At 47.5% G+C, this 24,860-nt stretch overlaps 1 protein-coding gene and 1 non-coding gene across 6 annotated transcripts in view; one reads left to right on the top strand and one right to left on the bottom strand.

Moving 5' to 3' along the window:
- Window positions 1–9,874: 9,874 nt before the first annotated feature.
- On the bottom strand, window positions 9,875–9,948 carry TRNAT-UGU (transfer RNA threonine (anticodon UGU)). Its single transcript has one exon. It is a non-coding gene; the product is annotated as a tRNA-Thr (tRNA).
- Window positions 9,949–22,621: 12,673 nt separating this feature from the next.
- BICD2 (BICD cargo adaptor 2) overlaps window positions 22,622–24,860 on the top strand; it is a 56,988-nt gene continuing 54,749 nt past the window's right edge. For 3 of the 5 annotated variants that reach the window (XM_055271939.2, XM_055271940.2, XM_055271941.2), the window contains exon 1: window positions 22,623–22,971. In XM_055271939.2, coding sequence (XP_055127914.1) covers window positions 22,732–22,971 — 240 coding nt within the window. In that variant the 5' untranslated portion in view covers window positions 22,623–22,731. Of the gene's footprint in view, window positions 23,053–24,860 lie in introns of all 5 variants that reach the window. The other 2 variants (XM_063636243.1, XM_063636244.1) reach the window with 1 other exon arrangement.

Raw genomic sequence — 24,860 nt, forward strand, 5'->3', positions numbered from 1 at the left:
ACCAACATGGTGAAACCCTGTCTCTACTAAAAATAAAAACATAAAAAAAATTAGCCAGGTATTGTTGTGTGCGCCCATAGTCCCAGCTACTCAGAAGCTGAGGCAGGACAATTGCTTGAGCCTGGGAGGTAGAGGTCGCAGTGAGCCGGGGTCGTGCCACTGTACTCCAGCCTGGGAGTGTGAGGGACACCAGATGAGGGAGGCCTCACTCACCATGATCAGTTCCTGGCCCTTCCCAAGTTTCTGTTTTCTTACACATTGTTACATTTCTTGCCTGCTATATAAACTCCTGGTTTTAGTCAGTCAGGAAGATGGATTTGAGACTGAGCACCCATCTACTCTGCTGCAGCACCCAGTTAAAGCCTTCTTCCTTGGCAATACTTGTCTCAGTGGTTGGCCTCCTGTGTGGTGAGCAACAGGACCTAGACTGAACCCCTGGTGTTTCTGTAACAACAGCAATTGTCCTAAGTCGTAAGTACCATTTGGTTATCAAAACATTACTGTCAGCAGAGCCCTGCCCACAATGTACCAAGATCCCTTAGGGTGGAAGACAAGGTCACATGATGGACAGGAGAGTATGGAAAAGCTGTCCCAGTGATGTCCATTACAGACTTTCTGCACAAGACCCCTTAGACCTAGGCAGGTGTCATCAGAAGCAGAGAGGGACATAGAGCTGGAGAGGTAATATGCCCTGAGGTAGCATAGTGAAGGTGTATTTCTGGCCTTGCCAACTGAAAACAAACTGCTGCTGGTGGTCTTTGTGAGCAGCTATTGAGGGAAAAAACACACATTTGACAGATCAATAGCTGCCTACCAAGTACCAGGGGTTGTGTTAATTTGCTCAAGCAACAAAAACACATCGGAACAACAGCTGCAATTAGAGTTAATAACCAGTTAAAATTAAGATAATCCACTGTCATTCTTCAAGCCCCATCTGTCTTCTACACTGGCCAAAGAAGTGATTTGAATGGGGGATGATAGGGGAATCACTAACCCTGCATCTTTCAAGTCCTTAGTGGTGGCATTAATCGCTGCAATCCCTCCAGGGATACAGTACACTTTTGGCTTACTATTTTCATAGTTAGAGATAATTCTAGTGGCTTCCACCTGGCCTTTCCCACCATAGTGGCCCTCACTCCACAGGTGAGAGAATCAATATAGGAAATCTGCAGTTGCTGTGCATGTCTATTCCAATGTTATGCATTCTAGAACTGGAGAAATAACCACAGGATGAGTTCAGTGGCCCGCTGGACCCACTATGAGAAGGACTTGAGCCAAAACTCCATTGATCACCTAACCTCCATAAAACTGTGCTCAGACTAATGGGTGACAGTGACATTTTAGTTCTCCTGGAATTCATGTCACTTCAGAGCTAGTGCCCAGCAATCCCCAAAAAGTCTGATTATTTCCCTTCCCATAATGCAATCATTCTGATGAGAAGCTATGGGTTCCTTTAGGGAAGGCTGGAAGAAAGATAAACCATTTTAAATTTTTGACAATGTAGCAGAGTCCTTCTTCAAGGTGACCTGGATTCTCCATTCGGAGGGTTCAGAGTCTGGGCATTAGTTGAAGGACCATGACTCTCTGCTCTGGTAATTCAAGTTAGACTTCCGTTTACCTGACCTGGAACTCTTTTGCTTACGCAGATCAAATAAGAATGTAGTAGGCTTCCTGTCTTCCTGTCTGTTTCACCTCTAGCAACACCATCATCAACTAGTCAACATCATAGGTCTGAGTGAGTCAAACTATTCTGATTGCTGCTTTGATTCTGCTGTTCATTATAGCAACCCCACCCACCTTGCCTTTGGCAATTAAGTGCCTCCCCTTGGCTCCTGCCACCTTGGGATCCAATTACCTAAGTGGATTTAGGTTTCCCAACTCAGTGGCAGCAGTTCTCACTGTAATTTTTACCTACAGATAAAAGCAACCACATAGGTTTTCAAAGATGCTGGGACTCCCTCACAAATTTATTTCTCACAATCATGGTGAAAGGTATGTTCTCTGAACCCACCAGGGACAGAGAAGCCAGTCTTGCATAACAAATCCACTCTACCATTCCAGTCTCCCTAAGCCTCTGGATACCTTCTACTAGAATACACCAAGGCAGTTCTGACACTTCATTTAGTGCAGGCCACCTTTTGGTTCATGTTTCAGCCCACTAACCAACCAAACAGAGTTCTTTCCATCCATCTGAGCCACAACACTGAGTGTAGAATCTCTGTTTTGTGACAATACATATTCTCCATATTTCTGTCTATATAAACTGGAAAAATCATGCAGTTCATTTGAAGTGTAACGCATCTCCTTGTGGGTTATACTTTGTGCCTCATCTTTCAAGGCCCGCTTAGAGTGATTCTAGTTGTAGGTATAGATGCAAAGACAGGTGGTAATGGGTGGATGAGTGTGTCCTGAAGAAAATTAGCAATGTTTTGTAAGGCAGTTTTCTCAGGGAGCCATTACAGTTTCCTCAAACAAAGCAGAATTAATCTCCTCAGATGTGGGTGGAACAGCTTCTACTGGCTAAGAAAACACATCCGAATTTACAAATTTAATGTCCCCAGCTTCATCCAGATCTCCCCATATGTCTCCATCTGTCTTAGAACAGTTAGTGTTGCTATAAAGGAATACCTGAAGCTAGGTAATTTATAAAGAAAAAAGGTTTATTTCGCTCATAGTTCTGATGGTTGGAAAGTTCAAGATTTGGCATCATCTTCTGCCAATGGGTCTCAGGCTGCTCAGGCTGCTTCCACTCATAGCAGAAGGCAAAGGGAAGCCCATGAGTGCAGAGACCACATGGCAAAAGAAGCGGAAAGAGAGGAGAAAGAGGTTTCAGTCTCTTTTTAACAACCAGTTGTTGTAGGAACTAATAGAGAACTCACTCACCCACAAGGGATGGCATTACTCTATTCATGAGGCATTCACCCCCATGACCCAAACACCTCCCATTAGGCCCCACTTCCAACATTTTGGTCAAATTTTATCATGAGATTTGGAAGGAACAAACATCCAAACCATAGCACCATCTCAATTTTCAGGATCCCATTCCTTCCCAATCAATGTTTTCACTTTAGCATCAGACACCATGGAGGACTGGAAAATCAGTTTGCTTTGTAACTCAGCTGATTGTAGGATAAGACTCTGGGTTTGCCGGGCGCGGTGGCTCACGCCTGTAATCCCAGCACTTTGGGAGGCCGAGGCGGGCGGATCACGAGGTCAGGAGATCGAGACCATCCTGGCTAATACGGTGAAACCCCGTCTCTACTAAAAAATACAAAAAAATTAGCCGGGCGAGGTGGCGGGCGCCTGTAGTCCCAGCTACGCGGGAGGCTGAGGCAGGAGAATGGCGTGAACCCCGGGGAACGGAGCCTGCAGTGAGCCGAGATCGCGCCACTGCACTCCAGCCTGGGTGAAAGAGCGAGACTCCTTCTCAAAAAAAAAAAAAAAAAAAAAGACTCTGGGTTTGACTCTTAGCAATCTCATCTCTGTGGCTACCTAAGATAAGGGTTTTTGCCAGAGCAGACATTGAAGCTTTCAGGTCATTTATACAGAGCTTGAGTTGGGAATTCAGATCCCTAGGGTCCTTTTTCTCTTTCCCCACTTTTCCCATGCAATTAGGAGCAACCAGCCAATGTCACTATATTTGCTAGTGTTTTTGTCCATTTTGTGCTGCTATAATGTAATACTTGAGACTGAGTAATTTATAATAACAGAAATGTATTGGCTCGTGGTTCTGAGCTGGGAAGTTCCAGATCTAGTGGTTGGCATCTGACAAGGACCTTCTTGCTGCATCATCTTCTCATGGCAGAAAGCAGAAGAGGAAGAGAGAGAATAGATAGCAGCTGAACTCCCTCTTTTATAACAAATCCTCCCCTGGGATAATAGCATTAATTCATTCACTTTGCCCTCATGGCCTAATCACCTCTCATTAGACCCCACCTCCTGACACTGCCAGACTGGGGATCAAGTGTCCAATCATGAACAATAGGGGACACATCAAATCACAGCAGTTAGTTTGACTAAAATGTTCCAAGATATCAAATACATGGTCACCCAGAAACTTACCTCCTATAAATATTTGATTAGGAGTATCAAAGGGTGATATTTGTTATATATGTATTGCCATAGCACGCCACGGATTATCAGTGTTGTCTTTACTGCCAGAAATAGAGTCATCAATGTCTTCAACTATAATCAAATTGAGAACCAATTCCAGAAACCCTAGAGCTAATTAAGAAAGCTCATCCTTAAGGCCGGGCACAGTGGCTCGTGCCTGTAATCCCAGCACTTTGGGAAGCCAAGGCAGGTGGATCACTGAACGTCAGGAGTTTGAGACCAGCCTGGCCAACATCATGAAACCCCTGTCTCTGCTAAAAATACAAAAATTAGCCAGGCATGGTAGCATGCACCTATAGTCCCAGCTACTCGGGAGCCTGAGACAGGAGAATCACTTGAACCTGAGAGGTGGAGGTTGCAGTGAGCCAAGATTGTGTCACTGCAGTCCAGCCTGGGTGACAGAGTGAGACTCTATCTAAAAAAAAAAAAAAAAAAAAAAAAGAAAAAAAAAGGAAAGAAAGAAAGCAAGCTCATCCTTGATATTCTGTTCCTCTAGATACCTCTAGATACACTCTTGGTACCAAAATCTATATCAGTCAGAATTCTCCAGAGAAAGAGAACCAGCAGGATAGATAAGATAGGTAAATGAGTAGATGGTAGACAGATAGACAGATAGATAGACAGATAGATAAAAAGATAGATAAAGATATTTACTTCATAGAATTGGCTTTTGCTACTGACTTATGCTGAATTTTGTAGGGCAGCCTGGAAAATCTTGGGCAAGAGTTGATGCTGTGGTCTTATAGCAGAATTTCTTCTTCAAGGAAATAAATTTTGCTTTTAAGGCCTTTCAGTTGGTTAGATGACACTCACCCACAGTATGCAGGATAATCTCTTTTACTTAATGTCAATTGGTTGTAGGTATTAACCATATCTACAAAGTACCATCACAGCAACACCTAAATTAGTGTTTGATTGAATAACTGGGTACTATAACCTCGCCAAGTTGATACACAAAACTAACCATCACAGTGGTCAAGTAGTGACTTGACAGATCGTTCTGTAAATGCCTGGAACCAGTAAGTCTCCAAGTCTTTGCCAGGAGGCTTTGTATGTGCACTAGGGAATGCCTTCGCCACTCAGCCAGGCGGCGTAAGCTCTGCCTTAGCCTTCACTTCCTGCTTGTGCATATCCTCACGGTCAGTAAGAGGTGAGACCTTCTCACGTCTTTCCTGAGCATGCACACTGTGGCATATAGCCCTGGGCATGCACATGGCCTCCTAGATCTTCAGGAATTATGTTTATGCTTTTCTTTTCTTTTTTTTTTTTTTTTGACATGGTCTCACTCTGTCTCCCAGGCTGGAGTGCAATGGCGCAATCTCAGCTCACTGCAACCTCCACCTCCTGAGTTCAAGCCATTCTCCTGCCTCAGCCTCCCAAGTAGCTGGAATTACAGGTGCCCACCACCATGCCCGGCTACTTTTTGTATTTTTAGTAGAGATGGGGTTTCACCATGTTGGTCAGGCTGGTCTTGAACTCCTGACCTCAGGTGATCCTCCCGCCTAGGCCTCCCAAAAGTGCTGGGATTACAGGCATGAGCCACCACACCCGGCCAATGTTGGTGCTTTTCAAGTTCCCACGGACACCTCATTCCTCAACTTTTCCTTTTAACTTTTTTTTTTTTTTTTTTTTTTTTTTTGGAGACGGAGTCTTGCTCTGTCACCCAGGCTGGAGTGCAGTGGCGCAGTCTCGGCTCACTGCAAGCTCCGCCTCCCGGGTTCACGCCATTCTCCTGTCTCAGCCTCTCTGAGTAGCTGGGACTACAGGCGCCCGCCACCACGCCCGGCTGATTTTTTTTTTTTTTTTGTATTTTTAGTAGAGACGGGGTTTCACCGTGGTCTCGATCTCCTGACCTTGTGATCCGCCCGCCTCGGCCTCCCAAAGTGCTGGGATTACAAGCGTGAGCCACCGCGCCCGGCCTTTTCCTTTTAACCTTGATGGTTACTCTATTGTTTACTCCAACTATTATTTATCAGCTCAGGCAGCCCTGATGTTGAAATATTCCACAAATGCTGCCACCGGGAGAGTCATTTAGCACTGAGCTAGAAGCACCCTAATTGGTATAGTTGAAAAAGTTGATGTCTCCACCTCAAGGTGATAGTGATGTCTAAGGCAGTGTGGTAGAAACCAGTACCGCAGTTTAAAATTGGGACAAGAAGGAAGCCTCATTCTCCAGTCTCCTAAAGTACCTACTTGTTGAGAAAGAGGACAGTAACCTTGATTGTGAGGAGCATGAGGATGCAGTTTGGGAGCAATGCTGACTAGATGGTGCCTCCTTTGCAGGACCACTGTTTAAGAGATATACTAAACAAAGGCTATTAAAGCAACAGCTAAAGTCAGAATATCTTGCTAGGATAGAGGAGATTCTTAGGTTCCTAGCTTCATAAGCTAAGACTCAGTAAGCCTTTTTTTTTTTTTTGAGATGGAGTCTCGCCCTATCGCCCAGGCTGGAGTACAGTGGCATGATCTTAGCCCACTGCAACCTCCGCCTCCTGGGTTTGAGCGATTCTCCTGCCTCAGCCTCTAGAGCAGCTGGGATTACAGGTACACACCACCGTGCCCAGCTAATTTTTGTATTTTTAGTGAGAGGGGGTTTTGCCATGTTGGCCAGGCTGGTCTCGAACTCCTGACCTTGTGATCCACTTGGCTTGGCCTCCCAAAGTGTTGGGATTACAGTCATGAGCCACTGCACCTGGCCTAATTTTTGTATTTTTAGTAGAGATGGGGTTTCACCGTATTGGCCAGGCTGGTCTTGAACTCCTGACCTCGTGGTCTGCCCACCTCAGCTCCCCAAAGTGCTGGGATTACAGGCATGAGCCACTGACCCCGGCCTCAGTAAGCTTTTTGACTTAGGTTGTTAGCTCTTCAATATATAGTTTATATATATATAAATATATATATATAGTTTATATAATTTATATAGTTTTATATAATTTATATATAATTATATATATAAATTATATAAATATATTTATATAAATATATTTTATTTATATAAATATATTTATATAAATATATTATATTTATATAAATAAATTATATTTATATAAATATATTATATTTATATAAATAAAATATATTCATATAAATATATTATATTTATATAAATAAAATATATTCATATAAATATATTATATTTATATAAATATAATATATTTATATGAATATATTATATTTATATAAATAAAATATATTTATATGAATATATTATATTTATATAAATAAAATATATTTATATGAATATATTATATTTATATAAATAAAATATATTTATATGAATATATTATATTTATATAAATAAAATATATTTATATGAATATATTATATTTATATAAATAAAATATATTTATATAAATATATTATATTTATATAAATATAATATATTATATTATTTATAATTATTATATAATATAATATATAATATAATATATACAAATAATATAATATTTATGTATAATATAAATATATATAAATAGTATATATATATAATATATAATATATAAATATAAATTATATAAAATATATAAATTATATAAAATATATATAAATTATATAATTATATAATTTATATAGTTTATATAATTTATAATATATAATATATGTAGTTTATATAACTTATAGGTTTGAAAGGAACTTGTATTTTGAGAGAAATCCTTGTGATCATTATCCTATAGGGCAAGAGTCAGCAAACTTTTTCTATAAAGGGCAAGATAGTAAGTATTTTAAGCTTTGCAGGCTATGCATTTTCTGCCACAACTACTCAACTCTGCCAGGAGGAAAACAGCCATAGACAAAAGAAACAATAAGCATGATTGTTGTCTCAGTCTACTCGGACTGCTATACAGAATGCCTTAGACAAAGTAATTTATAAACAACAGAAATTTATTGCTCGCAGTTCAAGAGGCTGGGAAGTCCCAGATTAAGGCACCAGCAGATTCGGTGTCTGGTGAGGGCCTGTTATTCATAGATGGCACTTTTTTTTTTTTTTTGAGACGGAGTTTTTCTCTGTCGCCCAGGCTGGAGCGCATTGGTGTGATCTCGGCTCACTGCAACCTCCGCCTCCTGGGTTCGTGCTATTCTCCTGCCTCAGCCACCACCACACCCGGCTAATTTTTTGTATTTTTAGTAGAGACAGGGTTTCACCGTGTTAGCCAGGATGGTCTCGATCTCCCGACCTCAGGTGATCTGCCTGCCTCGGCCTCCCAAAGTGCTGGGATTACAGGCATAAGCCACCGTGCCTGGCCAGCAATTCCCTGTTTTAAAACATTTCCATGTCCAGGAGCAGTGGCTCATGCCTGTAATCCCAGCACTTTGGGAGGCGGAGGTGGGCGGATCACAAGGTCAGGAGATCAAGACCATCCTGGCTAACAAGGTGAAACCCCGTCTCTACTTAAAATACAAAAAATTAGCCGGGCGTGGTGGCGGGCGTTTGTAGTCCCAGCTACTCAGGAGGCTGAGGCAGGAGAATGGCGTGAACCCGGGAGGCGGAGCTTGCAGTGAGCCGAGATCGTGCCGCTGCACTCCAGCCTGGGCGACAGAGACTCTGTCTCAAAAAATAAAATAAAATAAAATAAAATTTTTACTTTTCTGGGAATTTCATATAAATAGAATTATGAAAGAGATGGTCTTTTCTTCTTCCATATCATAATGTTTTTTAGGTTTTTTACATATTGTGGAATGATCAGTATTTAATTTCTTTTCTTTTTTTTTTTTTTTTTTTTTTTTGCCAAAGCACTCCTATATAGGAACATACATACCACATTTTGTTTATTCATTCTGTAGTTAATAAGCATTTGGATTTGTTCACATTTGGGCTATTTTGAATAATGCTGTTATGAACATTCTCATACCAATCTTTATATGGACATGTGTTTTCATATCTCTTGGGTAGAATCATAGAGGTAAAATTGCTGAGTCTTATGTTAAGTTTATATTTAGCCCTTTGAGAAACTGCCAAACTGATATGTAAAGAGAATGTACCTTTTTATACTCCAATCAGCAATTTATCACAAGGATTTCTCTCAAAATAAATAAAGAGAATGTACCTTTTTATACTCCAATCAGCAATTTATGAAGGTTCCACTTGCTAAGCATGTTTATCAGCATTTAGAATTATCAGTCTTAATTTTAACCATTCTGATTGGTGTGTATTGGTATTGCATGGTGGCTTTAATTTGCTTTTCCTAATTACTTATGATGTTGAGCACTTTTTCATGTGATTATGAGCCATTTGTATGTTTTCTTTGTTGAAATGTCTATTCAGGTCTCTTGCCCAATTTTAAATTGGGTTGTCCTCTTATTATTGAGCTCTTCTTTGTATATTTTGTATAAAAGTTCTATATCAAATATAAGATCTGCAAATATTTTCTCCCAATTTACTCTTTGTCTTTTTGTTTTCTTCAAGGTTTTTTTTTTTTTTTTTGAGATCGAGTCTTGCTCTTTCGCCCATGCCGGGGTGCAGTGGTGCTATCTCAGCTCACTGCAAGCTCCGCCTCCCGGGTTCATGCCATTCTTCTGGCTCAGCCTCCCAAGTAGCTGGGACGACTACAGGCGCCTGCCACCGCAGCCAGCTAATTTTTTGTATTTTTAGTAGAGACGGAGTTTCACCGTGTTAGCCAGGATGGTCTCGATCTCCTGACCTCGTGATCCAGCCGCCTCGGACTCCCAAAGTGCTGGGATTACAGGCGTGAGCCACCGGGCCCCCCAAAGTGCTGGGATTACAGGCGTGAGCCACTGCGCCCAGCCAGAAAGTAAGCTTGTAAGGCCCCAGTGAGATTTGAACTCACAACCCCTAGGTTTACAAGACCAGTGCTCTAACCCCTGAGCTATAGGGCCTCACTCTTTAAGGTTTCTTTTGAAACACAAAAGGTTTTTTTTTTTTTTTTTAATTAATTGAATGAAGTTTATTTTTATTTTTATTTTTTTCAGATAGAGTCTCGCTCTTGCTCAGGCTGGAGGGCAGTGGCGCGATCTCGGCTCACTGCAAGCTCTGCCTCCTGGGTTCACGCCATTCTCCTGCCTCAGCCTCCCAAGTAACTGGGACTATAGGCGCCCACTACCATGCCCAGCTAATTTTTTTGTATTTTTAGTAGAGACGGGGTTTCACTGTGTTAGCCAGGATGGTCTTGATCTCCTGACTTTGTGATCCGCCCGCCTCAGCCTCCCAAAGTGCTGGGATTACAGGTGTGAGCCACCGCATCTGGCCATCGAATGATGTTTAATTGGCTGGGCTGGTGGGGAGCGTGGAGTTCTCCCCTGTAGTCCCAGCACTTTGGAAGACCAAGGTGGGGGGATCCCTTGAGCCCAGGAGTCTGGGCAACATGGTGAAACCCTGTCTGAACAAAAAAATACAAAAATTAGCCAGGCATGGTGGTGTGCCCCTGTAGTCCCAGCTACTCAGGAGGCTGAGGTGGGAGGATCACTTAAGCCTGGAGGTAGAGGTTGCTGTAAGCCCAGATTGCATGACCAGGGAAATGTAGCTTTCAGTCAAGCCCTTGCAACACAGGGAGTAAGGAAATAAATGTAGAAATGGATTGTGAATGAAAACAGACAATATCCGGCCGGGTGCAGTGGCTCACACCTGTAATCCCAGCACTTTGGGAGGCCAAGGCGGGCAGATCACCTGTGGTCAGTCAGGAGTTCAAGATCAGCCTGACCGACATGGTGAAACACTGTCTCTACTAAAAATACAAAAATTAGCTGGGTGTGGTGGTGCGCACCTGTAATCCCAGCTACTAGGGAGGCTGAGGAAGGAGAATGGCTTGAACCAAGGAGGTGGAGGTTGCAGTGAGCCAAGATCCCTCCACTGCACTCCAGCCTGGGCGACAGAGCAAGACTCCATCTCAAAAGAAAAAAAGAAAAGAAAATAGACAATGTCTAGCACTGCAATTGTAGAAGAGAATTATTGCAATAAAAATACTATTTGGAGTTTTGACATGATGAAGTTAGCAGATCCACAAATCTTCTCCCCACAAAGTACCTATGATCTGTAGAAAACCATCAAGGCAGCCGGGCACTGTGGCTCATGCCTGTAATCCCAGCACTTTGGGAGGCCAAGGTGGGTGGATCACGAGGTCAGGAGATCAAGACCATCCTGGCTAACATGGTGAAAACCCGTCTCTACTAAAAATACAAAAAATTAGCTGGGCGTCGTGGTGGGCGCCTGTAGTCCCAGCTACTCGGGAGGCTGAGGCAGGAGAATGGCTTGAACCCGGGAGGCGGAGCTTGCAGTGAGCAGAGATCGCGCCACCGCACTCCAGCCTGGGCAACAGAGCAAGATTCCATCTCAAAAAAAAAAAAAAAAAAAAAGGAAAAAAAAAAGAAAACCATCAAGGCAGCTAAAAAAAAGTTTCAGTGCTCTGGAAATTTGCCAAATGTGTATATAAAACTGAGAAGCGTTCATTCATGAAAATTTCTTAGGCTGGACGCAGTGGCTCATGCCTGTAATCTCAATACTTTGGGAGGGCTAGGTGGGCAGATTGCTTGAGCTAGGAGTTGGAGACCAGCTGGGGCAGCATGGTGAAACCCTGTCTCTACAAAAAATACATAAATTAGCCGGGTCTGGTGGTGCGCACCTGTAGTTCCAGCTACTTGGGAGACTGAGGCTAGAGAATCACTTGAGCCCAGGAGGTGGAGGTTACAGTGAGCCAATATCATGCCACTGCACTCCAGCCTGGGCAAAAGAGTGAAACTCTGTCACAAAGCAAAGCAAGAAAAAAGGAAGGAAGGGAGGGAGGGAGGAAGGAAGGAAGAATTGCTTAAATGTGGGTGCAAATAGCAGAAGTCTGTGATGTTCCTACCTGGGGAAACTGTCATAACTTCCCAACATTGTTTAATTTGATGAACGTGGGGGCAGATTAAGAAACTATTACCTTTGATTATACTACCAGAAGGATGTCAGTTGATTTTTTTTTTTTTTTTTACAGACGGAGTTTTGCTCTGTCGCCCAGGCTGGAGTGCAGTGGCGCAATCTTGGCTCACTGGCCCACTGGCTCACTGCAAGCTCCGCCTCCTGGGTTCACCCACCATGCTCCTGCCTCAGCCTCCCGAGTAGCTGGGACTACAGGCGCCCAACTTGATTTAAATACTGTCAGCTAAATTGGATCTCACTGACAAGTGATCAGGGATGTCCAGCAGCTCTGCTAACCTGAAGTCTGACCCTTTTTGTTTGTTTGTTTGCTTGAGACACAGTCTCACTCTGTTGCCCAGGCTGGAGCGCAGTGGTGCCATCTCTACTCACTGCAACCTCCACCTCCCAAGTTCAAGCAATTCTGTCTCAGCCTCTCCAGTAGCTGGGATTACAGGCATGCACCACCACACCCAGTTAATTTTTGTATTTTTAGTAGAGACAGGGTTTCGCCATATTGGCCAGGCTGGTCACGATCTCTTGACTTGAAGTAACCTGCCCACCTCAGCATCCCAAAGTGCCGGGATTACAGGCATGAGCCACTGTACCTGGCCTAAACTCAGACCTTTTTGGAACAAGACATGGAACAAAATGATAGATAAGGTTTTGCTAAGGAGGCCCAGGTGGTGAGACAGCAATAGGGGGCTTGATAAACTCTCACATATGCCACATTGAGCAGAGGATGAGCAACATCTGTAACAAAGATTGGATTGAGCTGAAGCCACTCATGCATCTCGGGCCAACTGAATATGACCATATATGCAGAGAAGATGCAAGAGATCCTAGTGGAATCTAACAGCTAGAGTAGACTTGAATGTGGCCTGTGGCTAGAAGGTGCTCCTCTGCAAAATTGCAGATCCAGCAGCACAGTGCGGGAGCCTAACTGGCTGTGAGCATAGTCTGACTAACCTCCAGCTGAATGCTAATGTATGAAGTCACAGTGGCAAAACCTAGGAAGCAGGGCTTAAACGTAAAATAAGAAGAAAGCAGCCACATATTGCTGAGGAGACAGAGTTCACAAACAAAACAAAAACAATAGTGCACAAGAGGGCGAACTGGAATCCAGAGTTGCTTCAATACATTATCTCAAATGTCAAGTATTCAATAAAACATTATAAGACATACAAAAACCCATCCACAATTCAGTAGAAATTGTGTCTGATTGTCCTCAGATATTAAATTTAAAGACAGAGGCTTCAAAGCAAAGCAGCTGTTACAAATAAGTTCAAAAAGCTAAAGAAACCCCTATTTAAATAAGCAAAAGAATGGATTATGGCAATGAATCAACAAATAGAAAACCCCAGTAAAGACAGAGGTTATGAAAAGTACCCTTCATCCAGTTTCCCACATATTTTCTTCAAAGAAGAAACACAAATGGCAAATAAGCACCTGAAAAGATGCTCAATATCAGTTGATCATTAGGGAAATGTAATGATTCCAAACCATACAAATCAAAACCATAATGAGATACCACTTCTCACTCACTGGGACAGTTTTTATTTTGTTTGTTTGTTTGTTTGTTTGTTTGAGACAGAGTCTCGCTCTATCGCTCAGGCTGGAGTGCAATGGCACTATCTTGGCTTACTGCAAGCTCCACCTCCCAGGTCCACACCATTCTCCTGCCTCAGCCTCCTGAGTAGCTGGGACTGCAGGCATGCGCCACCACACCTGGCTAATTTTTTGTATTTTTAGTAGAGACAGAGTTTCACCATGGTAGCCAGGATGGTCTTGATCTCCTGACCTCGTGCTCCACCCGCCTCTGCCTCCCAAAATGCTGGGATTGAGACCATCCTGGCTAACATGGTGAAACCCCATCTCCACTAAAAATACAAAATATTAGCCGGGCGTGGTGGTGGGTGCCTGTAGTCCCAGCTACTCAGGAGGCTGAGGCAGGAGAATGGTGTGAACCCAGGAGGCAGAGCTTGCAGTGAGCGGAGATCGGGCCACTGCACTCCATCCTGGGTGACAGAGTGAGACTCTGTCTCAAAAAAAAAAAAAAAAATAGTCGAAGGGGTAGAAACAACCAGCCTATACTAACAGACAAATGGATTAAGAAAATGTGCTACATTCATACAAATGGAACAATATTCAGCCACAATGGAATGAATTTCTGATACAACATGGCTGAGCCTTGAAAACACTGTGCTAAGATGTAACAATCGCTTCTCCTGAACCTATCTGCGCTGAGCCAACTGCAGCCCCACACAGCATGGAGCTCCCTGCAGGGCTGTGAGACATCAGCAGCTCTTTCTCACCTCTCCATGCAAGTGTGTATGTGTGTGTGTGCGGACACACACGCTCACACACACACTCTGTCTTGCTCCTCTTCCCTGAATTTACCCCCGGGCCACACTCATCCATGATTCCACATCTTTGTGTCTCTGGGGCCTTCTCTCTGGAGCATATTTTCCATGACTGGCAAAAACCTGCTCTCTCGAGATGCAACCCACTGTCACCCATTCTATGCCATCTTCTGAGTCCTGCAGATGGAGTGTTGCCTCTCCCAGGCTCCCAAGTGCAGCAGAGTCAGCCACTGAAGTCTGTTCTATCTGCAACATGAACCCCTGAGGGTTGGGCTGTGTCCTGCTGCACCCAGGGAAGGCTGGCGGGCAGGGAGCTGGGATCTGGAGTCACATGGACCAGGGTTCAGATCTTGGGCTTCTCCAGTTATACCCTATGATATCTTGGACAAGTCATCCACCTTATTGTGCTTCAGTTTCCTGGTCTATAAAATGAAAACAGTGGTACCTGCCTTGTAACTTGTTTGTGAGGCTTAAGAAAGATAGTGAATATTTGCATTGTGCTAGACATAGGACTTGGAGCAGGGTAAATGCTCAGCACATATGTTAGGGTCCTCACCACTATCATTGTTCCCGGACTGAACCGAGGGTCAGGCTGCTTGTTGTCATGGTCCAGTAATGAGATGCAGATGACCTGGGAAAGAAGAGTTTATTTCTGTAAACAGGTACAGGGAGAAGGGCAGGGGCAATTCACCAGACCAACCCAAATTTACAAAGCTTTTCCAGTGCTTATACACCTTCTAAGCTATATGTCTACTTGCCAGTGTGCATTCATCTAAAGACCCAAGTGATGGATTCCATGTAATCTATAACTAAGGTGTGGGTCAGCCAGGCACGGTGGCTTACGTCTATAATCCCAGCACTTTGGGAGGCTGAGGTGGGTGGATCACCTGAGGTCAGGAGTTCGAGATCAGCCTGACCAATATGGTGAAACCCCGTCTCTACTAAAAATACAAAAATTAGCTAGATGTGGTGGCGTGCGCCTGTAGTCCCAGCTACTCTGGAGGCTGAGAAAGAAGAATTGCTTGAACCTGGGAGGCGGAAGTTACCGTGAGCTGAGATCACGCCGCTACACTCCAGCCTGGGTGACAGAGTGAGACTTTGTCTCAAACAAACAAACAAACAAAAGGTGTGGGTCCTGGAGACCTTTCTCCAGAGCCTCATCTACTTGATCTAGATAGGTGCTGGCACCCAGGGGGTCATTACCCTTATCTTGTCTCTAGCTAAGGTATGGAGGTCTGGGGAGTTTCTTTAGACCCCCAATAAAACTTGCTTAATCCTAAACGGGTCCTGGTATGAGGAATGTAAGAATTCCTTCATTGTCTTGACATGTTTCAAGGCCCAGGAGAGGCCCAGGCAAGACTCTTGGAGGGCGTCTGTTACATTCTAGCCATTGTGCTTGAGCACTGGCTCTTTCAGCCTTTAATATCTAACCATTCAGTCAGTGCTGAAGCAGTTGTTATGGAGGCCTACCTGTTCAACTGTTAGTGAGACCTGGCCTGCCACATCGTCATTACTGTCTAAACTCCTAGCACAGAGGAGTTTATCAAATGCATGACATCTGGGCCAAAGATCTTTTTTTTTTTTTCTTTGAGACAGAGTCTCGCTCTGTCGACCAGGCTGGAGTCCAGTGGCGCGATCTCAGCTCACTGCAATCTCCGCCTCCCAGGTTCAAGTGATTCTCCTGCCTCAGCCTAGCGGGGAATAGTCCCAGAGTAGCTGGGACTACAGGTGCCCGCCACCACGCCCAGCTCATTTTTGTATTTTAGTATAGACAGGGCTTCACCATGTTGGCCAGGCTGGCCTTGAACCCCTGACCTCAGGTGATTCACCCACCTTGGCGTCTCAAAGTGCTGGGATTACAGGCATGAGCTACCATGCCCAACCTGGGCCAAAGATCCTTTGACGTCATACAGCATGAAAGTGTGGGGGCTGCTGTGTGACTCACCATGCGGGTGGCCCAAGCCACATACATCTGGCAGGCCATCACCTGTTGGGGAGATGGCTTTACTCCTCAGCCAGTGAGGGGCAGAGAGGAGACAGGGGAAGGGGCTTACATGGGTAGGCAGAGCTCTCCAGGGAACAGTGAGGAAGGAGGGGAGGCTGAGCTGCCAGAGTGACCACACACCAGGTTAGGTTTGAGCCTGGGCATGTCTGTGTGTGAGGACACTGCCAGCCTTTGCCTGGGCCCCTGGGGAGTCTTTGTTTATGCACAAAGGCAGAGCAGCTTGGTTGGGAGAACATCACTTCCTGTTTTGTTGCCAGGCCCCGGCTAAGCGGTCCAATTCTCCTAGAGGGAGCCACCGGGCTGTTCCCTGACACCCCTCAAGCCCCCCTCCCTCCCACCTCTGCAGAGGCTGCCTCTCTTATCTTATGTATCCTGCCTTCCTGGTGGAGGGTTTTTGTGTCCAGGAAGTGGTGCATGGTGAGCCCAGCCTGATCTGTATCCGCTGACCCCTGACCCTTAAGGGACCTTGGTTGGTGTCCCTGATATGGGCCCCAAGACTCACTAGGCATCGTCAAATCTCCTGCCCTCCTAGAGCTGACATTCTAGGGGGACATAAGTGCACAAAGGTGAATATGCACAACATACAGTATGCAACAGAGAGAGGAAAATAGAACCGGGGAAGGGAGTCTACAGCCTACAGCCATGAGGGTGTAACCAAAAATAAAATTTGAAGGCCCGCCCAACCATCTGAATGAACTTCCTCCTCAGCCAGGCCATTCTAAAATTTAACCTGAAAGACTAACCTGTTCAGGCCATGACAGGAAGTGGGGGTTGGACGTGTCCAGGGTTTACATCAACACAAACTTTAAGTCTGATAAGAAACATTTACAGTCTATTATCTCTACAGCCGGCTATTTAAAGGTTTCATATGCATGATAAAACCTCAGCCTTTACAACCCCTGATGATAAACCAGATATTCCTTTCCACTGATAATAAATAACTCTTTCAACAAATTGCAGTCAGAGTATGTTTAAATCTACCTAAGACCTGGAAGACCCCCCCACCCCTTGTACACTTCAAGTTGTCCCGCCCTTCTAGATGGAACCAGTGTAAATCTTACATGTATTGATTGATGTATCACTGTTACTGGAAAGGGGTTCTGATCCAGACCCCAAAAGAGGGTTCCTGGACTTCGTGCAAAAAAGAATTCTGGGTGAGTCCATAGAGTAAAGTGAAAGCAAGTTTATTAGGAAAGTAAAGGAATAAAGAGTGGCTACTCCATAGGCAGAGCAGCGTCATGGGCTGCTTGACTAAGGATACTTATAGTCATTTCTTGATGATATGCTAAAGAAGCATGGACTATTCATGAGTTTTCTGGGGAAGCTGTAGGCACTTTGCAGAACTGAGGGTTCATCCCCTTGTTAGACCATATAGGGTAACTTCCTGACATTGCCATGGCATTTGTAAATTGTCATGGCGCTGGTGGGAGTGTCTTTTAGCATGCTAATGTATTATAACTAGCACAAAATGAGCAGTGAGGATGACTAGAGGTCACTTTTATTGCCATCTTGGTTTTGGTGGGTTTTGTCTGGCTTCTCTTTTTTTTTTTTTTGAGATAGAGTCTCGTTCTGTCACCCAGGCTGGAGTGTGGTGGCGTGATCTCGGCTCACTGCAAACTCTGCCTCTCGGGTTCAAGGAATTCTCCTGCCTCAGCCTCCAGAGTAGCTGGGATTACAGGCACCCGCCACCACTCCCGGCTAATATTTGTATTTTTTTAGTAGAGACAGGGTTTCACCACGGTGGCCAGGTTGGTCTCGCACTCCTGACTTCAGGTCATCTGCCTGCCTCAGCCTCCTAAAGTGCTGGGATTAAAGGCGTTGAGCCACCGCACCCGGCCTTGTCTGGCTTCTTTACTGCAACCTGTTTTATCAGCAAGGTCTTTGTGACCTGTATCTTGTGCCGACCTCCTATCTCATCCTGTGACGTAGAATGCCTAACTTCCTGGGAATGCTGCCCAGTAGGTCTCAGCCTTATTTTACTCAGCCCCTATTTGAGATGGAGTTGCTCTGGTTCAAATGTCTCTGATATTATGTCTCCCAAAAATGTATAAAAGCAAGCGGTACCTTGACCACCTTGGGCACATGTCATCAGGACCTCCTAAGACTGTGTCATGGATGCATCCTTAACCTTGGCAAAATAAACTTTCTGAGTTGATTAAGACTTGTCTCAGATACTTTTTGGTTTATAAGAGCTACACAAGAGGAGAGGGGAAGGAAAAGGTTGAGGAAGGGCCACACTTGAGTGTGCAGGGTCTTGGAGGTAGCTGTGATGATGTGGCTTTGACTCTCGTTGGGTTTTGAGCAGAGTGGGAATGGGACCTGACTTGGGTCTAAGGAAACTCGGCTGCCCTGCTGTGAGAGAAGCCTAGGGGAAGGAGGAGGCAAGGAGGCAGTGAGGTGGTGACGGTAATGGTCCAGGTGATAGGGACTGCGGCAGAGAAATTCCAGGTAGAAAAGGGCGGGTCCCTGGTGGAGCCTCAGCGTCAAGCTGAAAGGCCTGAAACCGCAGCCCAAAATGAGAACTGATATCCCTGTTTCCCACTCAAATGTCGCCGTTTCCTAAACCACCCATGGCCCTGCCCTGCCGCATCCTGTGCCTATAAGGACCCCAGGCTCAGCCAGCAGAGAGGAGAAGCAGCTGGATGTTGGGGACTATGGCTGGATGTTGGAGAGAAGCGGCTTGACTTCAGAGTGACAGCTTGATGGTGTAACTTTGGAGAAGAGTCTGGCCAGAGACAGAGACTTGAGGAGAAGAAGGTGGCATCATTTCTACCCCTCAGGGTATTGTGAAGATTGAATGAGAAGATGTATGTCAGGTACCTGGCAATGTTGGGGACACATGCAGAGCTCAGTAAGAGGTGGCTCATTATCTGCTGCCAGGATCACCCCGCTTCTCTTATCTTTGCAAGCCCCATATTCCTGCAGCCTTGGGCTGGCCAATTCCTGTGCATCCTCTGGGTCTCCCTCAGGTGTCTTCTCAGGGAAGCCTTTCCCGATCCACCCCACCCCGTCACACATTGCGACTCTCACTCAGAGCTGTCCCTCCTGCCAGAAGGAAGCCCACAAGGGTAGTGACAGACCCTCTGCCCCCAGCACCTAGGAGAGTCCCTACCTGTAACAGAATGTTCCTGAAGCCTTCCCTGGCCTCCCTTCCACCACCACCTGTCTCCAAGTTCAAAGCGCCATGGTCAGTCCCTGCCTGGGGCTCCCATGGTCTTTCTCCCTCCCTCCTCAGACCTGCCCCAGGGCAAGGTATGGGTGGGGCTGGGGAGGTTCGAGTCAGATCAGCCTGGATCAGGTGCAGGTGTTGCCCTGAGGCTGTGTGACCTTGGGCAAGTCACTGTGGGGCATCAGTCCCTCCCTTGCTAAGTACACACTCAAACAAGGCTTGTTCCTTCTTTACACTGGGAGCTCTACCACTTACAGTTAACAATTTGCCCAGCCCAAGACAGTCCCAGGCAAGCCAGGCCGGTTGGTCTTCCTATTCCTACTACAACTGAACTCCTTAAAATTAGTTAATTTCACAAGCCAAACTATGACACATTCTCCTCAGACAAACAAAACACTAAAAAGAATCAGGGCTCCTTGGGGAAATGACTGATTTCAGGTCTGGGACATGGAAAGCACAAGATGATCTTGGAACAATTTGCATCAGACATCAAGGAAGTAATAACAATAATAACAAATTACGATGTTTTGACGACATGGAGCCAGCTTGGAGGAGCGCCCATGGGCTAAATCTGCTACCATTTGAGCATCAAAGCAAGTAAAGGAAGTAATGGATTGTAACCCACGGAGTAAAATAAGAATCCATGGATCCATACTGCTAATGAATGAGAGAGAAGGGAATAAATGAGAAAGTATAGCTGCCTCACAGTACAAAGGCAACTCATAAATGGAGAAGGACTAATGGAAATAGAAAAGCAGCCAGTATGGCCGGTTGCGGTTGCTCATGCCTGTAATCTCAACACTTTGGGAGGCCGAGGCAGGCAGATCACGAGGTCAAGAGATCGAGACCATCCTGGCCAACATGGTGAAACCCCATCTCTACTAAAAAAAAAAAAAAAAAAAAAAAAAATTAGCTGTGCCATGGTGGCATGCGCCTGTAGTCCCAGGTACTCGGGAGGCTGAGGCAGAATCACTTGAACCCGGGAAGCAGAGGTTGCAGTGAGCCGAAATTGCATCACTGCACTCCAGCCTGGGGACAGAGCCAGACTCCGGCTCAAAAAAAAAAAAAAAAAAAAAAGCAGCCAGTATGGTAATAATTATTTCAGGCAAGAAGTAGTCATGAATGCCAAAACTAGTGGGTCAAGGTTTGAGGAGTGATAGGCTATATCTATGGTTGCAAAGTCTTCATTCATGACATTAATTACCAAAGAAAAACCCAGCATCGATCAGAGAAATGCAAATCGACATCATGTGCCTCCCGGCTGGTGCTCTGAAAACTCAGCATCACCTCAGTGACAGTCCTGCCAGAAACGCATCACCTCATCTCCCCATGAGCATATACCAGTGTGCACTGCACTCCTCAGAAAGGTCAATCAAAGGAGACTCAGGAAACCTGACGACTGAATGCAACTGGATCCTGGACCACAAAAACAATACTGAAGCTCTCCAGTATGGTGTTGGGCCCTCGTGCAATTAGAGCGTGGACTGTGCATTAGATAGTGTCAGTACCCTGTGTGCTGTGATTTCTGCTGTCATGGCTTCTTTCTAATTTGGTCTTTTTTTTTTTTTTTTTTTTTTGAGACGGAGTCTCGCTCTGTCGCCCAGGCTGGAGTGCAGTGGCGCAATCTCGGCTCACTGCAAGCTCCGCCTCCCGGGTTCACGCCATTCTCCTGCCTCAGCCTCTCCGAGTAGCTGGGACTACAGGCGCCCGCCACCACGCCCGGCTAATTTTTTGTATTTTTAGTAGAGACGGGGTTTCACCGTGGTCTTGATCTCCTGACCTCGTGATCCGCCCGTCTCGGCCTCCCAAAGTGCTGGGATTACAAGCGTGAGCCACCGCGCCCGGCCTCTAATTTGGTCTTGAGGGACAGTGACCATAAGCCAAGATAACCACTCTCTAGGAGAACCGAATGGGTTCTCTGGGTGGGGGTCAGGTGAGATACAATGAGAAAGTAAAATTAAAAGGTACAAAACAGAAGAAATTTATTATTCTTAGGTCCCAGAGAGGTTAGGGATGCCTAAGGGAGGCGGACAAGCAGATGGGGAGGGGCAGTGAGAGACGGTGAGAAGGAAGGGAATATGCCTGTGCTAGGGTCCATGGGAATCATCCTTTAGGATTTCCCTTGGGGCCTGTGGACTGGCTAAAGAAAATACGAGGGAAGGGTTAACTCATTTGCACTACTCTGATACTGGCCATTAGGTGCTATGGCGGTCAGCGGCTGTGGGGTGTGTTGCGCTTTAGGTCAATGAGATAAAGAATAAATGAGTTATCTCACACACTACCATATACGGAGAAGTGTTACCTACGCCAAGGCGAAGGGTACGACTGACTTTCAAACAAGTCAGGCCTAAAAACAGATGCGGAGACAACAATTTACCACGTTTGTGACCCTGTATTAATGGAAATGTCTTTATTCCCAAGAAACAGACCTTGAAGGACTGAGAGGCGGCGCTGAGGTTCCCGCTGGCCCCTGGGCGCCCCCTGCTGGCCCGTCCTCCTCCCGCCCCCAGACGTCTGTACAGAGCATGCGTCACACCGTCCCTGGGTTTCCAGCGGCAGCCGTTCACCCGCGCTCTCGGATGCGCTTCTCGCTCGCGGCCTCCCGGGCTTTGTCCGCGTTGTTCGTCCCACGGTTGGGAGCCCAGTTCCGCCGCCCCGCACCCGTCTCCCCCTGAGGGTTCTCCCGGCAGCCGTCTTGCCACCCCGCGTGGCCGCCGGCTGCCAGACGCATAAGGGAGCGCGAGGCGCGGCGACCGAACGGTGTCCCCGGCTCTGAGTGTGGGGAAGGCCGCGGGGCCGCGCCCACACGACCGCCGTCCAGGGGACTGCAAGGCGCCGCTACATCCGGCTCGACGCTGGCGGCGCAGGCCAATCACGGCCGGGGACGGGTGGGCGCGGGGCTGGACGGGTTTTGTAGTCGGTGCGCTAGCGGGACTACTGTCTCCACAGTCCCCTGGGCGACATTGGCGTCAGTGGCTGCGCCCGAGGCCCCGCCCCTCACAGAGCATGGGCCAATCATAGCCGGGGGCCGGGCGGGCGCCGGGCATGATGGACCTTGTGGTCGGAGCGCGGGCAGGACTCCAGCCCCCAGCGGGCCCCGCGCGCCGGAGGGGAGGAGCCGTGCGGCGGCGCGGGCGGGCGGCCGTCGGGGCAGGGCGGCGGCAGCGGCGGCGGCGGCTGAGGAGGGCCCGGCCTGCGAGATCCTCGGTGGGAGCCGGCTCAGCCCTCGGCCACCATGTCGGCGCCGTCGGAGGAGGAGGAGTACGCGCGGCTGGTGATGGAGGCGCAGCCCGAGTGGCTGCGCGCCGAGGTGAAGCGGTTGTCCCACGAGCTGGCCGAGACCACGCGTGAGAAGATCCAGGCGGCCGAGTACGGGCTGGCGGTGCTCGAGGAGAAGCACCAGCTCAAGCTGCAGTTCGAGGAGCTGGAGGTGGACTATGAGGCTATCCGCAGCGAGATGGAGCAGCTCAAGGAGGTGAGCCGAGCCGCCCTGCCCCGCGACCCCCACCCGGCGCCGGGGCCTGTGGGCGTCGTCCCTGGCACCAGGGCGGCCAAGGTCAGCTTGCCAAGCGGGGGCCGGCAGGGGTGGGCTGCGGGGGCGGAGGGGGCACGGGCCTAGAGCCGGGGACCTGGGCAGTATGTGGGAGTGGGCCCGGCCTTGGTTAGCAGGCCGGTGCCGCGACCGTTGCAGACGCCGCTAATGCAGGAGTCCGGGCGCCCTGTCGCCTCCTGCAGCTGCCCGCCTGCTTCTGTGCGGACCTGGGCGGCCCGGGCGGGGCGGGGCTTCGTAACGGCTGATGCTCTGCGGTGGTCGCTGTTCCGGGTGTGTCTGAGTGTGGGGTGGGGTTGGGAGGGCAGTGGCAGAGCCGAGAGCTGAGGCCACAGATGCTGGTGACCCGCTGGGAGAGGCCGAGGATGGGTCTGGGTCTGGGTGGCTGCGGCTCTGTCACCTTCAGAGAAATCACTTCCCCTCTCTGGGCGCAGCTACTTTCGGAGCGTTTCTGCTTCTTTCATGAGTGCCTCCGAAGGGGGGAAGGGTCATGGACAGCGGCCTAAGTGAGTAGGGGCTCGGGGTTGCATGTGGAGGTTGCCCCTGGCATGGGTCCCCCAGTACCCTTGCCCCAGGCCCAGCGCTCTGTCCTCATTGCCGGGATTGCGGTCCCACCAGTTAGCATGACTTCCCTGGCCGACTTCCTGTCCAGCCCCCCACTCTCGGGCCTGTCCCCTCGCTGTGGCTGGCTGTGTTCCTCTTGGACGGAGACCTCAGTGGTCTGTGCCATTCCCACTGTGGGGAGAGCAGGTTAGACCACCAGGCTGGTCGAGGGTCTCCAGGAGGCAGGGCAGCGGGAGTCTTGGACAGTCCTTCCCCAGCTTCTCTTCTCCCCTTCCCTGACTCCATAGCGTTGTTTGCAGGAATTGCTTTCTGGGAGGATACACCAGGGTTTGAATCCAGGCTGTGCCCCTTGCTAGTGATGTGGCTTTGGGTAGAGGCCCTCCGTGAGTCTTAGCTTCCCCCTCTGCAAAATGTGAGTGCAGTACTGCGTGCCCAGAAATGATTGTTGTGAGGGTCATGTATTTGGAAAGGACTGGTGTGGGGTCAGGAGTATAGCCTGGTGGTGTGCTCCCTTCCCCCACTTGAGTGTGTCCTGGTGAGCCCTTGGCTCTTGGTTTCCAGGCTTATCACCTGGCACCTCTGCTCCAAGTCAGCCCAGACAGGTGCCTAAACCATTTGCAGCCTTCCTTGCCTACCCCTTGTCTGAGGAGACCCGTCTGTGGAGAGCAGAGAATGAATCCAACCAGATGCTTGGATGTCTGGGCAGAGCAAGTGCTCAGTTAGTACCAGTCAGTGGCTGACCCTGGGCCAGCAGGAGCTGGGTCCTCCCCCATTGCCCTCAGGACTCGATTCTGTTGTCTGTCAACAGGTGTTGGCACCTTCTGCAATCCATGCTCCAGTGGTGCTGGAGCTATAAGAGGGGTGAGATGCAGCTGCTCTTGGAGTCCCCATCTTAGGGTGGGGCGTGTTATCGATAGGGAGGTTAGGGGCTCTGAGAATATGGAGTGGGAGTGGACTCAGCCAGTTTCTGGTCTCCTGTAGTGGGGCTCACCCTCTCCAGCAGGCAGCACTATCTGTTGGAGCGCTTTTCCCTCTGCACACACAGAAGCAGCCCTCTTCCTCCTACCAGGTGCATCGTGAGCCGCTCCTGGGCAGCCTCTACAGTCCCTGTCTCTGTCCACAGCTTGGGTTTGGCAGTGTCCTCTGTGAGAAGGAATTGTCGCTGACCTAACTTGTCCCCACTTTGGTGCCCTTCATTTGTCAGGACTTTGCTATTCTGACACAAACGTTTTGGCACAGTGAAGAATCTT

Source organism: Symphalangus syndactylus, chromosome 3, assembly GCF_028878055.3.
Source record: "Symphalangus syndactylus isolate Jambi chromosome 3, NHGRI_mSymSyn1-v2.1_pri, whole genome shotgun sequence".
Lineage (NCBI taxonomy): Eukaryota > Metazoa > Chordata > Mammalia > Primates > Hylobatidae > Symphalangus > Symphalangus syndactylus.